The sequence below is a fragment of the Pimephales promelas genome, chromosome 21 (genome assembly GCF_988280905.1).
Source record: "Pimephales promelas chromosome 21, fPimPro1.hap1.1, whole genome shotgun sequence".
NCBI lineage: Eukaryota > Metazoa > Chordata > Actinopteri > Cypriniformes > Leuciscidae > Pimephales > Pimephales promelas.
In genome coordinates, this window is record NC_142789.1 from 23,500,609 (window position 1) to 23,515,172 (window position 14,564).

The 14,564-nt window shown below is 35.8% G+C and overlaps 1 protein-coding gene across 1 annotated transcript; it reads right to left on the reverse strand.

Annotated features, from left to right (window-relative positions):
- Nucleotides 1–17: 17 nt before the first annotated feature.
- man2b1 (mannosidase, alpha, class 2B, member 1) lies at nucleotides 18–11,594 on the reverse strand. The gene is made up of 22 exons (XM_039673259.2): nucleotides 11,443–11,594; nucleotides 10,915–11,017; nucleotides 10,481–10,654; nucleotides 9,682–9,875; nucleotides 9,456–9,588; nucleotides 8,141–8,286; nucleotides 7,848–8,047; nucleotides 7,637–7,757; nucleotides 7,479–7,557; nucleotides 7,287–7,396; nucleotides 6,758–6,865; nucleotides 5,922–6,038; nucleotides 5,647–5,829; nucleotides 4,650–4,747; nucleotides 4,190–4,432; nucleotides 4,009–4,110; nucleotides 3,468–3,555; nucleotides 3,153–3,233; nucleotides 2,222–2,443; nucleotides 1,996–2,145; nucleotides 693–789; nucleotides 18–597 (listed from the first exon to the last, which is right to left on the reverse strand). The coding sequence occupies exons 1-22, from the start codon at nucleotides 11,533–11,535 to the stop codon at nucleotides 488–490; spliced, it is 2,952 nt and encodes a 983-aa protein (XP_039529193.2). The 5' UTR covers nucleotides 11,536–11,594; the 3' UTR covers nucleotides 18–487.
- Nucleotides 11,595–14,564: the final 2,970 nt, after the last annotated feature.

Sequence of the window (14,564 nt, forward strand, 5' to 3'; positions counted from 1 at the left end):
GAAGTACGCATCATGTATCAGTTAAAAACATTTTTACTTTATTTCTGATCATTACATTTATGCCACAGTTCATTCATAAAAATGTCATTTTTGTATGATAGGCAAAGTAGAAAAATACAATCAAAATTATTGCACATGAATTTTTTAGAGATGTGCCGACAACACAGAAGAAATACAAGAAGCTGATTTGGCCAGTTACTAACCAAACCAGCTCATAAGATTAATGCAGAAAAAAACTTCAATACTTAAAGTTCTTATAGATCATATACATCTTTATGAACATCTGGCACAGAGAGCAGTTTGAAGAATATTCATTCTTTGAACAATTAAAAAAAAAAAAAGAATTTAGTTCCCTGGATTATGCAACTGAAGTATACAGAAAAATCCTCAAACCTATGCTGTGTAGTTCAGCTCTGAATCAATGGCAGGCAGGGTTTAGATACTCCAATGCTACACTCTGATTGGCTCTTACAGTGATCTGTCAATTCTACAGCTGTCGTATCCGTAACAGGAAGGTGCGGATCTCCATTGGGTTTAGTGTTACTTCCCATGGTGAGGGCTCTCTGACGCCGAGAGGAAGGGGCTTTGATTTCTTTTCTGAAAGATTAACACATCAAGCATTTAAGTGTTTAACAATTGAGGATTCAGATATTATTAGAGTAAATAACAATTGTTCCCAGAGTAATAGTTACCCGTGTTCCACTGCAGGCGGCTCATGTCATCTTTCCATTGATTTGCCCCTAAACTCATCTCAGACACTCCGAGCACCTCAAGAGTAGAAAACAGCTTCTGCACAGGCGAAGAGACAAACATTATCAGTATTAAAATGATTAATTATCCGTTTTTTAGTTTTGTTTTATTTTATTACTATAAGAACATAAAAGGCCCTCAAGACTGAACTGACTATACTTACAATAAATATATAAATATAGATATGATTTATATTTAAAGATTAATTGCGATTAATCACATCCAAAATAAAAGTTTGTGTTTACATAATATATTTTTGTGCTGTGTATAATTATTTTGTATATATAAATACACACACATGCATGTATATATTTAAGAAAATAAAAATAAAATATTTATATATTACATAAATTTATTTATATATATATATATATATACAGTATTTACGTGCAAATAAATATGCATGCATGCATATGTATTTATATATACAAAATAATTATACACAGCACATACACCTATATTATGAACACAAACTTTTATTTTGGATCCGATTAATCGCAATTAATCTTTGCACAGCCCTAATATATATATATATATATATATATATATATATATATACATACACACTTTTTTGCTTTTTTTATGTACATTTATAAGACAATACTTTGTGTTTTATTACCTTGGCATTACATTACAGAAAACTTGTTAATGCTGCTTAGTGAGTGTTTCTGAAACCATGGCAAATGTAGTGATGGCAAATATGACATCTTTCTCTCTTCTGACCAATTGGGCAATTAAGAACCCAAAATTATGTTTGTTGTAGTTTCTATTCACCACTATAGGTTCCATTGGATGAGAACTTTTTTTTCTTTTTCAATTTTTCTTTTTTTAGAAATGCCTATTCTTAATAATGAAAATCTGGGAATGCTTCACATGTTCTGTGTGAAACACAATCAGTGTTTGACAACAGCGGGATTAACTGGAAGTGTGTAGGTGGAGGGGGGGAAATGCATCTCCTTGTTATTCCCAGCGCTTGCATAATGTCTTTTAAAGTACTTGCATTGCAAACTAAGTACTTTAAAAGCGTTCAGTTCATCAAAGAGCCCAAGCTAAAAGATTAGTCAACAAGTTTAGTGCCGTGCTAAATGCATACGAAAGATCATTTAAATAGTTAGAACATCTTGCATGGCACCAGAACTATTTTGGATGTTTGTTCCAAAACTTTATGTGCAGCCCCTGTTTATGTGCAACTACAGTGGGATTAACTGGAAGTGGGTAGCTGGGAATGAAAATTTAGACTGTTACCTGTAAGTTGACCGTAGCGGGCTGTGAGTGTGTTTTGCTCTCTTTGGCCTGGTACTGATGTTCCAGTCTAATCAAAACCAAATCTTTCTCCCACTGAGACAGTGTCAGCAGGTGAACAGCAGGGGGCAGAGCAGCCTGAAGCCCAGAGAACTATGGGATAGAGAATGATCAGTCATCTGCAAAGAGTTCAAGCTAAAGTTCATCCATTCACCGATCCTCTACAAACCTCCAGTTTAGTGTTGGGGGGAGGTGTGCCATCCTGGAAGGAGAGCAGGGGTTGCAGCACCATGCCCTGTGCGAGGGGTCTGTGGACATCTGCGGCCATGTCTGGGGGAGTGAGGGTCAGCAGCAGACGGCCTCGGGCAACTAAACCACGAAAAAACTCTCCTGGTTCAGAGAGAGGCTCTCCCACCCCCCTAAAATCATCATACAGCAGTCTTCTGTGCAGCTGAGAGAGAGTTTAATTAGCTGTTGGCATATAGAGACTATGGAAGTTTTTATTTTTATTTTTATTCAGTGTCAGAAATAAGCAGTAAGAGACCATCTCATAAATAATAATAATAAACTTTTTTGTATATAGCACCATAAAAGAGCATGCACAGAGAAGTCCAAATAAAACATGATTTAATGACTCGTGAATGTAAGTACACATTGATGGGCTAAGACACGAAATGAGCGGCTTGTGTGTGAAAACTAACAGTATTTATATAGTTTTTATCTCTTGTTAACAGCCGTCGAAATGATCTGAATAAAATGTCCAACTGAACTTCCTGAATTTCAGCCAGCTCCTTGTTTCCTGTCTGCCATTATTGGACACATTGATTAATTCAGGTGTGCTTGACCTCAGTAGTCACGACAATAATCAGACACACCTGAATTCATCAATTTTGCCCAATAATGGCAGACAGGAAACAAGCAGCTGTGCATAAAGCCCATTTGGACTTCTCTATGCATGCTCTTTGAGGTGGACCAAAAAATGTCCAAATTGAAAATGCTGTGGAAACAAAGACACCTACATCTTGGATGCCCTTGAGGTAAGCTAAAACATATCAAAAATTAATTTCAAATTGAACTATCCCTTTAAAGCCAGAAAACCATTTTTAATTTGAAGTGAACAGAGAGATTTTGACAGAGAAGGAAAGATTATTTTGTTTTACCATGATTTCCAGCGATCCGTTATAGATGCTGCTGGCCCCTTGAGAGCGATCAGTCACAACTGTTAGCTGACGCTTGTCATCCTAAATCCACACACGCACACATTAAATTTCTTGACATGTTAGGGCAGCTCAAGGCTGTTTATGAGAATGAGTGACAACAGAAAGCGAAGATGAAGACAGGGAAATATGAAAAGACAACAAATAAAGGAGAATATGTCAATGAGATTAAAATGTTGAAAAAGCCAACATTAAAACAAATAAAAATTATACAAAAGAAGAGATGGAGGCTGACATGATTGGCTGCACAACACTTGCCTTGATGTAAGCGCGCGAGTTGATTGGATAGTAGTTTCCGGCAACTGGCTCTGTCTGCTTCAAATCCCAAGTGGGCCGATAGTCTTTCCTATTATGACAAAACAACTCAATTTTCAAAATGTCATTTTGTGACAGCAAAGCTGAATATTCAGCATCATTACTCCAATCTTCAGTGTCACATGATCCTTCAGAAATCATTCTAATATGATGATTTGCTGCTCAAGAAACATTTATTATCAGTTGAAAACAGTCGTGCTGCTTCATACTCTTGTAGAAACCATGATCCTTTTTAAGGTATTCTTTGATGAAAAGAAAGGGGAAAAATGCATTTATTTTACATAGAAATCTTTTTAAACTTTATAAAGGTCTTCACTATCTCTTTTGATCAATTTAATGAATCCTTGAGAAAAAAAATCTCAATGACCCCTAAATATTTAAACAATATCGTAAATGACAAACACTACAGCAATTTAAGCAAATTGTGATATTCTACTTCTTTCTTTTCAATTTCAATCATTTCTTTAATTTTTAATCTCCTCACCGTCGCTCTAAAACCTCTCTGCCATTAGAATCAGTGTAGAAATATCCAGAGGACTCGATATCGGTGTCCAAACGAGTGATCACTTCTTTCCCTAAACCATCCCTGTAAAGAGAAAGAAAATGCCTTAACTTTCATTCCTTGATCAAGAGAACTGTGCGTATGCGTGTGTATGTTGACTCACGCGACAGGCACGGGTCCCACGGTCCACTCCAGCTCTAGTTCCCTGCGGTCCTTGTACAAACGGACAACCTGAGACACCCACGGGCTGAACCGCTGCGTCACCTCTTGAACTGCGCTGGACACAGTAACCATCTGTATTTCAGCAGTCTTGTTAATGATGAAGGGGTCTGATGAATTTGGTCTGAAGATGTAAGCCCCCGACGGCTGGCTGCTCTCCTTGTTATTCCCAGCGCTTGCATTATACCTGTAAGTGCCAAGAAGCAACAAAATGTGGCGAATCACTTTTTTATATGAGGGAACATTCAATGCAGATTCATAAGCAAAATGTACAGCACTGAATCATTTATTTGTATTTGCTTGTACTCCAAGGTAATTCAAAATTAATATAGTATTAGAATGGTATATATCCAAAAGATAGACACTGGAAGGGAGAGACTGATTCTGAATCAGCCTAAACTGACCAGTAGAAGTTCTGAGTGAGTCGAATGGTTTGCTGCGTTTCCAGGTTGGTCAGGCTGCTTAACAGACCTGTGGTGTCATCAAAGGTCACCTTTAAGAACTAAAACACATACAGAAGAATAGATGTATTCTTTAGGCTAATTGAAAGTAGTACATATATACAGTTTTAATCTAATTTTACACTGGTCAGCCCCACAAGTTTTCCGCAATTCTGCCAGCGAAACAATAAAAAAGCATCCCGTAAACGTAAAAGTTGTGTGTCGGAATTTAGTTCTCCAAAATGGAAAAAAAAAAGCAGGTTTTTGCAAGGTAAATGTGGAATCCTAATGATAAAAACAATAAATGTATCACCACAAAATAAGTCATTTTGATGGCAATAAATAAAGAAATAAATGTGTGAAATCCTGTTGGGACTGACTAGTAGATCTTGAGTTGGTTGTTGCATCAGAAACAGTCATTACTATTCACACCCTCGCTTTCATCATAAAAGTTCAATATATTTTGCTATTGTACCGTTAAGTCATGCAAAAATCTTTTCATTTACTTTCGGTTCTCTGAAAACATGCAAATTACATTTGTTTTCATTTAGCTAACATTTGTATGTAAAAACCACCAGTCAAGTTCACATAAAGTCATTTATCAGATACAGTATTTAGACGCTAAAAAACCACATTGAGTTTCATATACACTATAGTTCAAAAGTTTTTGAAAGAAAGTAAAAAAAATACAAAAAAAGTAAATAAGATTAAAAGAATAAAATCCACCAAAATATTTAGCAGCACAACTGTTTTCCACCGTAATATAATAATAAATGTTTCTTGAGAAGCAAATAATCATATTAGAATGATTTCTGAAGGATCATGTGACACTGAAGACTGGAGTAATGATGCTGAAAATGCGGTCACATTTAAAATATATTAAAAAAAGGACCGTTCTTTTAAATTGATATAATAGTAAAGATTTTAAACGGATGATTTCCACTTATTCTGCTCCATTTACCTTGTTCTGAATGGAGCGAGTGGCTTTCGGTTTAGAACTGGATGCTGGACGCTCATCCTGAACCATGGAAATGATATACGTACTGTAGCCAAGAGGTGGAGCTTCAACCTGGAAAACCAGCTCACCTTTAGCATAACCCCTGTTCCGTCTCACTTCCTGTGTGGACTTAGACAGTGGAACCACCTGACCGACAGCAAGAGAAGTGGAAATATTATTGATTTCGTTTCATAAATGTAACACATACGAACGTAATTCATGCAAACACAGTTTCCAACCTGACTGTCCACTGCTTTCCCATTTGAATCAGTAACACTGTACATTGAACCATTGACAGGCAAACGAACAGGCCAGCTTACAGTCCTGCCCAGAGGATTGTACACATTCATGGAGAACTGAGAGAGATTAAGAAAAACAATGATCACAATTCGATAGTGAATATGCCATTTATTGTATGCATTTATTTACTGAAATCTGTGTAATAGAGCGGCACGATTCTGGATAAAATGAGAATCATGATTTTTTTTCTTTCAAACTGAGATCACGATGCTCGCACAAAACAACTAAAAATAACCGTTCTGACAAAATGTTAATTGCTGCAGTCTATTTAAAATGTATATTAATCTGAATTATTTAGAATGAATCAGCATTTTTTTAATGAATCTCTTGAATGAATCATTCAATGACAACTACCAGTAAAAAAAAAAAACTTAAGTCACTCGTCGCCACCTAGTGGCGTAACAGTGCAATTAATATTATCCTTAATTGAAAAATTACTGTCAAATCAAAATTTGATTATTTTGATCACTGCCATAGACATCAGTTTTAACATCCGACTTATAAACGTATCCCAGCATTTCTGTAATAATAAGAATATTTGTAACACAGAAATAATGAAACTGAGGTTAAAAAAAGACTGTGAATATGTTTTGTATTATACATGCCAACTGCTCTCTCTGGCTCAGTGTCAGCACAAATGCAGATTTAACTGTTCCAGTGAGATTTTGTCAAAGGCTTAATAAGCCATTTATTTAGAAATGAGATCGCATGGATCTTTGAATCGAGAATGCGATCTTATTAACGATTAATCGTGCAGCTCTACCGTGTATCGTACCTTATGGCTGCTTTCTGTGAGGGGACACACACTTATGTTGAGATTCTCACAGAACACACGCCGAGCTTCAGAACCACTGAGAACAGCCAGAGAATTCAAAACCAGCACCTACAACAAGAAAGGGAGAGTGGCAAAAACATGTGTTTTGTAATTTTGTTATTTTATTTGTGTGCAAATATAAAATGTCATGCAGATGGGGCACACTAAAATTGAATTAAGTCAAGTCAAGTAAAGTCAACTTCATTTATACAGCGCTTTTTACACAATACAGATTGTATCAAAGCAGCTTAACAGTGATAACATAAAAATAATAAAAGTTTGTTTCTAGAAGAAAATTGCGTAATCGTCCACCTGAAGCAAGGCAGATTAATAAGAATATGAATGAAGAAAAATAGACAGTTCTACATGACATGTCATGTAGAAATTTTATTAGTAACAGCACACCTCTTCATAATAAGGCGAATTATATGTAGCAAGCACCACTAATAATGGAGGATGCTTAGTTAGTTTAAATATTTTATCTTTGTACCTCACAATGTGCCCAGCCTGTAGCCAGTCTCCTGGCGTAGTCGTTTGCCACATGCTGTTTCTCTGTCCCAGACACAGCATCATGATGTTGGGCCACACCCATCGCCCTCCCTAATCAAAAGGATAAGATTTCAAACAGACCAAGTGATTAAAGCCATCATAAGTGATTTATTTACAGTAGATGTAGACTTACTCATAGTATCACTGTCCCCTTCACCAAAAGGACCCGATGTGGACTTGGGCCCGCCGAGCACCTCCAACTGGTTGCATGTCTAGAAAGACAAAACCAGACGGTACAAATTTAAAAAAAAAGATTTTTTTTATTTCAGACAGGAAGGTTGTGGGTATCACCTGTAGTCGGCTGTTGCTCTGTCTCTCATATAACTTCAGCGCTGGCCGGCTGGTAAAATAGCCAGTCCAGAAATCATGAGCATCATCAGCATAGGGGAAGAAATCATCAGTCTTCAGGGGCCTATGATAAACAGCCAAGACAGGAAAATGTCACATGGAACATTTGAGAGATATCCTCTTCTAAATGTGTTATCTGTATATGCACACTAACCAGGTGAGGTTGGCTAGGTTGAGTTCCTGAAGGTAGCAGGACGGTGTAGAATAAAGCACATTCACCATGCTCCCTTTAGCTTGCAGGGCATTTACATACTTGATCAGCTTATCCATGTTCTTGTACCAGAGATTGGCGTTCTCATACTGGAAGTCTGAACCCATGGTCATGATGATGTGGTTTGTCTTATAAAAGGCAGCCTGGGAAATAAAATAAAAAATGATGACCATGGAAACCACAGACAATGAACTTTACATATTGGACTGAGAATTGCTGCGAAGCTGTTTAGTTACCTGCTTATAGGATGCATTGAGAAACTTCGATACTATCTCATCCACGTTGTAGTCCTCGAGGTCTGGGTCGTCTCTTATGGGAGCATCATCACAAGACTGGTCCCAGCAGAAGCCCTCAGGAGGGTTATAGCCATTGGGGAGAACGCCTTTAGAGATGAAACTTATATATATAGTCATTTGATATATATAGTAAAGTCGGCACGAAATCGATCCAATGGCGGAGTTCGATTCGTGGTGAAGTTTTCGCGCGTGTTCCGTCTTTTCCATGGCAAAGTGATTTTTAATTAAATGCAACTTGTAATCTTGCAACATGTAACATGTAATGTAATCTTATGTATTAACTCATTTCATCTGACTCCATAAAATGAAAAGGTTTATCAATGATATCTGTGCATCATTTAATATGTTAATGCTTGACTATTCCGTTTAACTCTAATGCAAATAAAGTCCAAATCTGTTAGAATAGTCATAACAGTTTATTATGTCAGGTAAATGTATTATTTCAATTCCACAAGATAATCAGAGCAAACCATCAAATGTTTTTAGAACAAAGAAACTTTACCCAACATATTAACTACATGAATGCTGAGCCTCAAAGACACAGCAATATGGGCTGATCTGATACAGAATAGCAGCCCTGAACTCTTGTTGCATTTCCCCGAAATAAAGCCAGGCCTTACCTGATATAATCACCAAATTTACCTGATCTAATCACCAAACTACAATGGAAAGTTACTGAATCCCCTCACCATGCTTACTGGGGGAAGGAGAATTTGCATTCAGACAATCAAGCCAGAATGTGATTAACTCAAAGACACCCTTTTGTGTGCAAAATATTTCTATATTCTTACTTAAAAATGATATTAAACACTCCTTAAAAATTATCACATTGACATTAAACCATATTATTGTGTGAGTTTTCAGTGTTATTGACAGAGAGAGAGATGTAGATAGGATGCTCAGAGAAAGGGGGTAGGGTGTCAAATGTTAATCTGCAAGCAATGCCATTTGTCTTCAGTAGGCACCAGTTTTCCAGTCTTACAATATATAGGACTTGACATTCGACATAGCTTGATAGATATTTTTAATATCCGTTTACCTTCACTTAAAATATAACTGACTGTGTTTAAGTAAATACACAAAGACCGGCATTTTGACATTATTTTGTGTGTATTTGACTGTTTAAGCGCAATAAGCAGCAAAAAATAAACATATATATATATATAAAAAGATCTATATCAAGCACTATGGGAGAATTTAAAAAACTGAATTTGGATTATTAAACAGTATATAACAGCATGTAACAGATTAGTACCTGTGAAGAGATCAGCAAGCGGTGGCGTCAGGCTTTCACTGGCCCTCCAGAGCATTTCCATCTCTTTGGTCTTCATCCTGCGAGCCTTGTCCTGGTAGTCCAAACGGCCAAAGAAGAAACCGTCATAGCCCATCTGTTTTATAATAAAAAATTTAAAAAAAAAGGAAGAGCCATCAGCAACACTATACCACACCGTTCATAGTCTCATAAAATGTGCTATGATTACCTGAGCAAAGATGGAGGCGTGTTCTCTGGCGTGTCCGAACGGGTCGATGTGCCAGGCCACCCGGGGACGCCCGCACTCACCGAAGGTGTCGTTCAGGAAACGTAGCCCCAAAGTCATCTGATCTATGACAGCGCTATAGTGTGTGGTGGCCTCATCGCTCATACACCAGCCGCCGTTTATGAACTCAAGACGACCTATGGAAAAAGAAAGAAATTTACATAATTCATGACAGTGAAAAATATTTACAATATTATAAAATATTTTAAAAACAATAATTTTATAAAAATGTGTTTTATTAATCTTTTCTTTATTATTTTTTTTATAATGTTTATCTCAGACATGCTTAAATATGGAAAATAATTATAAATATTTAGGAAGTAAATAAAGTATTTTAGTACTTTATACATCATCTTACATTTTAGAATCTTTATATGCAATGGTTTTGTAAAAATGTGTTTTATGAATCTTTTCTTAATTATTTTTGTAATCTCAGACATCCTTAAATATGGAAAATAATTATGAAGATTCAGGGTGTAAGTGTATTAGTACTTAATACTATTAACTTCACATTTTTAGTATAATTAATTTACTCAGACATTGACTTTAAAGAGTTTTATCCGTAAAGATGGATAAAACTTTAAAGATGTGGTGGAAAAAAAGTACTTTATTACTTTTTACGTCACTTCAGATTTGTTGTGTCATTATTTTTTTTTAATATATATATATATATATATATATATATTGCTTTTTATCCTCAGGAATATCCAGTCACTGACCCCAAAACAAATACCCTCCTCACCCTCATCGACAAGCTGAGTTACAATTCGGCGTGTGTTCTGGCTCTGTTGCCTCCACCAGCGGTAAAAGAAGGCCGTCTCTACATAGATGAAACGCCGGGCTGGATCCTTCTGTAGCTGGTCTATCACAGAGTCCAGAATATACTGAACACCTGCATGCTGGATATTGTTTCGGTCTGAAAAATGACAAGGATTGGAACAAAAACACAGAGGTTTGTGGTTTATTTGCATGCCTGAATAAGCCTAGCACCAACAAAATGTTATTGTGTATTATGGTGTGAGGTTAAACATTACCACTCCAATGCGTTGCCATATCATATGACAAGCAGCACACAGTCATATGCAGAATATGGACAGTCACATGAAGAATGCGATCTATTATCATATCAATGCATGTTTGCGAACAACATAACACTTAACATGAACAGAACTTCACCTCCATAGTAGTACTGATCCACAGTCTTGAGCCAACCAACATCATCATGTGTGTGAGGAACCAGGTGGACGTTCAGCATGGAAGGCTTTGTGGATGGACATGACTGAAAAGATCCAATAAGGTAATGCACATAGGAAAGATACCAAAGTTTACATAAAAGATTCACTTCCTCATTCTACAATCGTTTCCTTTACACTTCAGTGGGAAATAAAGCTCATATATTCATAATTGATCTGCCAAAATGGCAAAAACTGAGTCAACTTATATTTTAAAATAGACAAAAAATAAATGATTTGTAAAAAAAAAAAAAAAATGTATTGGTTAGTGCACGACATCATGACCCAAACACAGTGGGAAAAAAACTAAAAAAAACAAAATGTCCAAAATAATTACTACCAAGGTACTTTTTGTTGTTTCTGTATTTCCCTCAGTGGCAACTTAAGTTTTTACATTTAAATTACTCGAATCTCTTTTAAAGATCCTACAAGGAAAGACTTCAGAAAATTCACCCAGTAAACCAAAACTCACCTTATATCCGCAGATGGAGTTTCGACCCGTGGGTAGAGAAAACACAAGACAAAAAAACAGCTGGAGCAGCAAACTGATGTGAAGCGCAGCCATGTTGAAAATGAAACTACTATCATATGACACCCGAACTTGTGTTGTTATGTCACGTGACTTCTGCTTCCATAGCTTACACATAAACAAAATAAAAGTCATTAAATAGAAGTCTTTGGTCAGATCATCTACAAAAATACAGTACTACCGAAAGTAATTAAGTATAGTAATTATAATATAATTACTATTTATATTATAGCATAGTATAGTAATTATAATATAATATATGAATTATTAAAAAAATAAACAAAATAACAAAAAATAAACTTGATGAATAAAAAAAACTGTTTATTGTGTGAAAATAATTTGTATATATTTCAAAATATATTACTATCCATATGCACGTGTATATATACTATCCATATACACGTGTATATATATATATATATATATATATATATATATATGGTCAGTAATATATTTAACTGTATGATAACTGTTGGCTATATGTAATATAGTACCTTATGCCTCTTAATCTAAGCCTGCCAACCCTCATATCAATATCACATTTATTTCTAGAGCACAGTTCCAGTAGTGGGATTGAATGTCAGATTGAATAAGTGCACTTATTTACATCCACAATGGTTTCGGACAGCCAAATGGCTGTTCCCTCAAATAGTGCCCTATTTAAATTTGGATTTTAGTATGAGTATGCTAACCTTACTGTTATCTATAAGCTATGTTCTCAAAACATTGACAAAATTCGCATTTAGAAGACCAAACCCAACGTTGAAAATGAATATGAAAAAGGTTGACGTCAGAATCCAATGTCAGATTGACATCTCCAACGTTTGACAGACTTTGTATTATGGTTGAAAATGAAAATCAGGTTGATGTCAGAAACCAACATTAGACGGGTCCTGACATCAAACCCCGACTTTAATTTCCAACCAAAACACAACCCCTGCAACCAAAATCATCCCCTGACTGACATTACTTTGACAGAAATGTAGTGGAGTAAAAAGTATGATTTTTGTCTTTAAAATGAAGTGAAGTTAAAGTAAAAAAGTTTCCAGAAAAAATAATACTCAAGTAAAATACAGATACTAAAAAAGTACAGTACTCAAGTAAATATTTGTTACTGTCCACCTCTTGCTCTTATTAAGCTTTTACAGCAGTGGTTTATTGCCTCATCTGTCTGCGGCTGAGAGCATGATGTTGACCTCACTTTTATCAACTTAACTCTCTCTGAATCCTTATTTCCCCCCCCCCTCCTTTCAAGACTCACATACCCCTATCTATCTACTGCCGGACTCCCATTACAAATAGCTAACATTCCCCTGACCTGAAGAACTATGGTTATAATCTTACAAAATTCAGTCAGTCAACAGCAGGTAGAGAGTTTTATAAAAACATGACAATCTCAGTTGGTTTAATTAATTTAAACGAGAAGCTGATTATTGAAGGGTTTATTATTATATAAGTTGAAAAAAAATGTCTGACATTTTAAGCATTACATCATAAGTGCCTCTAGCTACACCACAAGAAGTCATTCATCGCCATCTTAAATGTCAGACTATATGCACAATCAAAGCATTTACCAATCAAAATATTCAATTTCATATTATCCATCCATAATTGTTCATGAAACTTTGACTTTATTGTTGGAAATGGAAAACCCAATAAAATAGTACAAGTTCAGCGTGAGTCCAAGAAAAAAGATCTGCAGGGAGCCTCTGTGACTAAAGTCTTTGTTCACACTTTAGTCTCTTCATGAAAAGACAAGCTAAAGGATGAGCCACATCGAAAGGAATCCGAGATCATGTTGCTGCATATATTTTCACTCAAGAGTCTCAAACTGTGGCTTTCGTGTTTCTGTGAGGTATCTCTGTTCAGTGTACAACGATGTAGAATTAGTACAATTCATCTTTAAGTCTAGACAAGCAGTGACATTAACCAGCCCTATTATACTTTATATCTGGTATATTATTTCCTTTTATCCTGAAGAGAGTAATGCTTTTTTTGACATGTTAGTCATATCATTTGGTAGTGCTTTATTTTACAAACCCCGTTCCCTTTGCAGCTAGCAATACTATGTACTTATTATAGTAATTAATAACTGGATAATAGGTACTAACCCAGCTGGCATTTTAACGTCGAGTCACTGTTGAATCAACGCAGGTGCCAGTGTTGGATAACTGTTGAATTTTGTAGCCTACAAATAATGTTGATTTGACTCAAAAATTGTGGATATTTCTATAATGAATCCATAGTGAGTTAACAACACCACTTCAGCTATTTGGTGTTCAACATTGTTTTGGTGTTGAATTCATGTTTTTTCATTATCTGACATTTTTTCATTCTTAATCCAAGGTTATAGTTATTATTAGAGTATTTTCTTAGGTAAGTATGCACTGTAAGTGCAACATAAGTAAATAGTAATTCATAATAACATACTGACTGCTATTATGAACTTTAAAGGCTGTTAAAGTAAACTTAAAGCTACACTGTGTGATTTTTACCCCCATCTAGCGGTGAAAAGGTACATGCATCCAGTGAACATTAGTTTCTGTTCCTCTCAATTCCGATTTCGTTTTAACACCTACGGTGGCCAATGTAGTCCAAGATTAACATGGCTTCTAGTTCGACCTCGTCCATGAGTGTTAACTCAAACGTAAACGCGAAAGGTGAAGCTTAAATTAACGGGTGTGTCCCTCTTTGGCTAATGTACTTTCAAGATGGAGGGGCAACATGGCGACCGACATTAGAACCCCTTACATGTATGTATTTTCAATGGCATATTATACACTCACGAGAATACTTTATTACTTGAACAAAGTAAATACACATTAATGAGCACGTATATTTTTGAAAGATCTAAGTGTTTTAGATAAGAATAAACTAAAAGAGTTACACAGTGTAGCTTTAAAAAAATCACATAAAATAAAGTGTCAGGACTATCAGACTTGTGAGATAAGACTAATCCTCACAGTCAAGTGCTATACAGTAGCTTGTTCCAACACACTGCACCAAACACCTGGTTTGAATCAGAGGAGGGCCACAGCCAGAATGTGCAATGTTTTCCCCTGTTG

Excerpts from the sequence above, each read along its gene's own strand:
- man2b1 (XM_039673259.2), bottom strand. The coding sequence starts at position 11,535 with ATGGCTGCGCTTCACATCAGTTTGCTGCTCCAGCTGTTTTTTTGTCTT. Across the intron at positions 5,830-5,921 it reads GGAAAGCAGTGGACAGTCAG|GTGGTTCCACTGTCTAAGTC; the intron begins GTTGGAAACTGT and ends GCTGTCGGTCAG. Across the intron at positions 2,146-2,221 it reads CCCCCAACACTAAACTGGAG|TTCTCTGGGCTTCAGGCTGC; the intron begins GTTTGTAGAGGA and ends TCTATCCCATAG.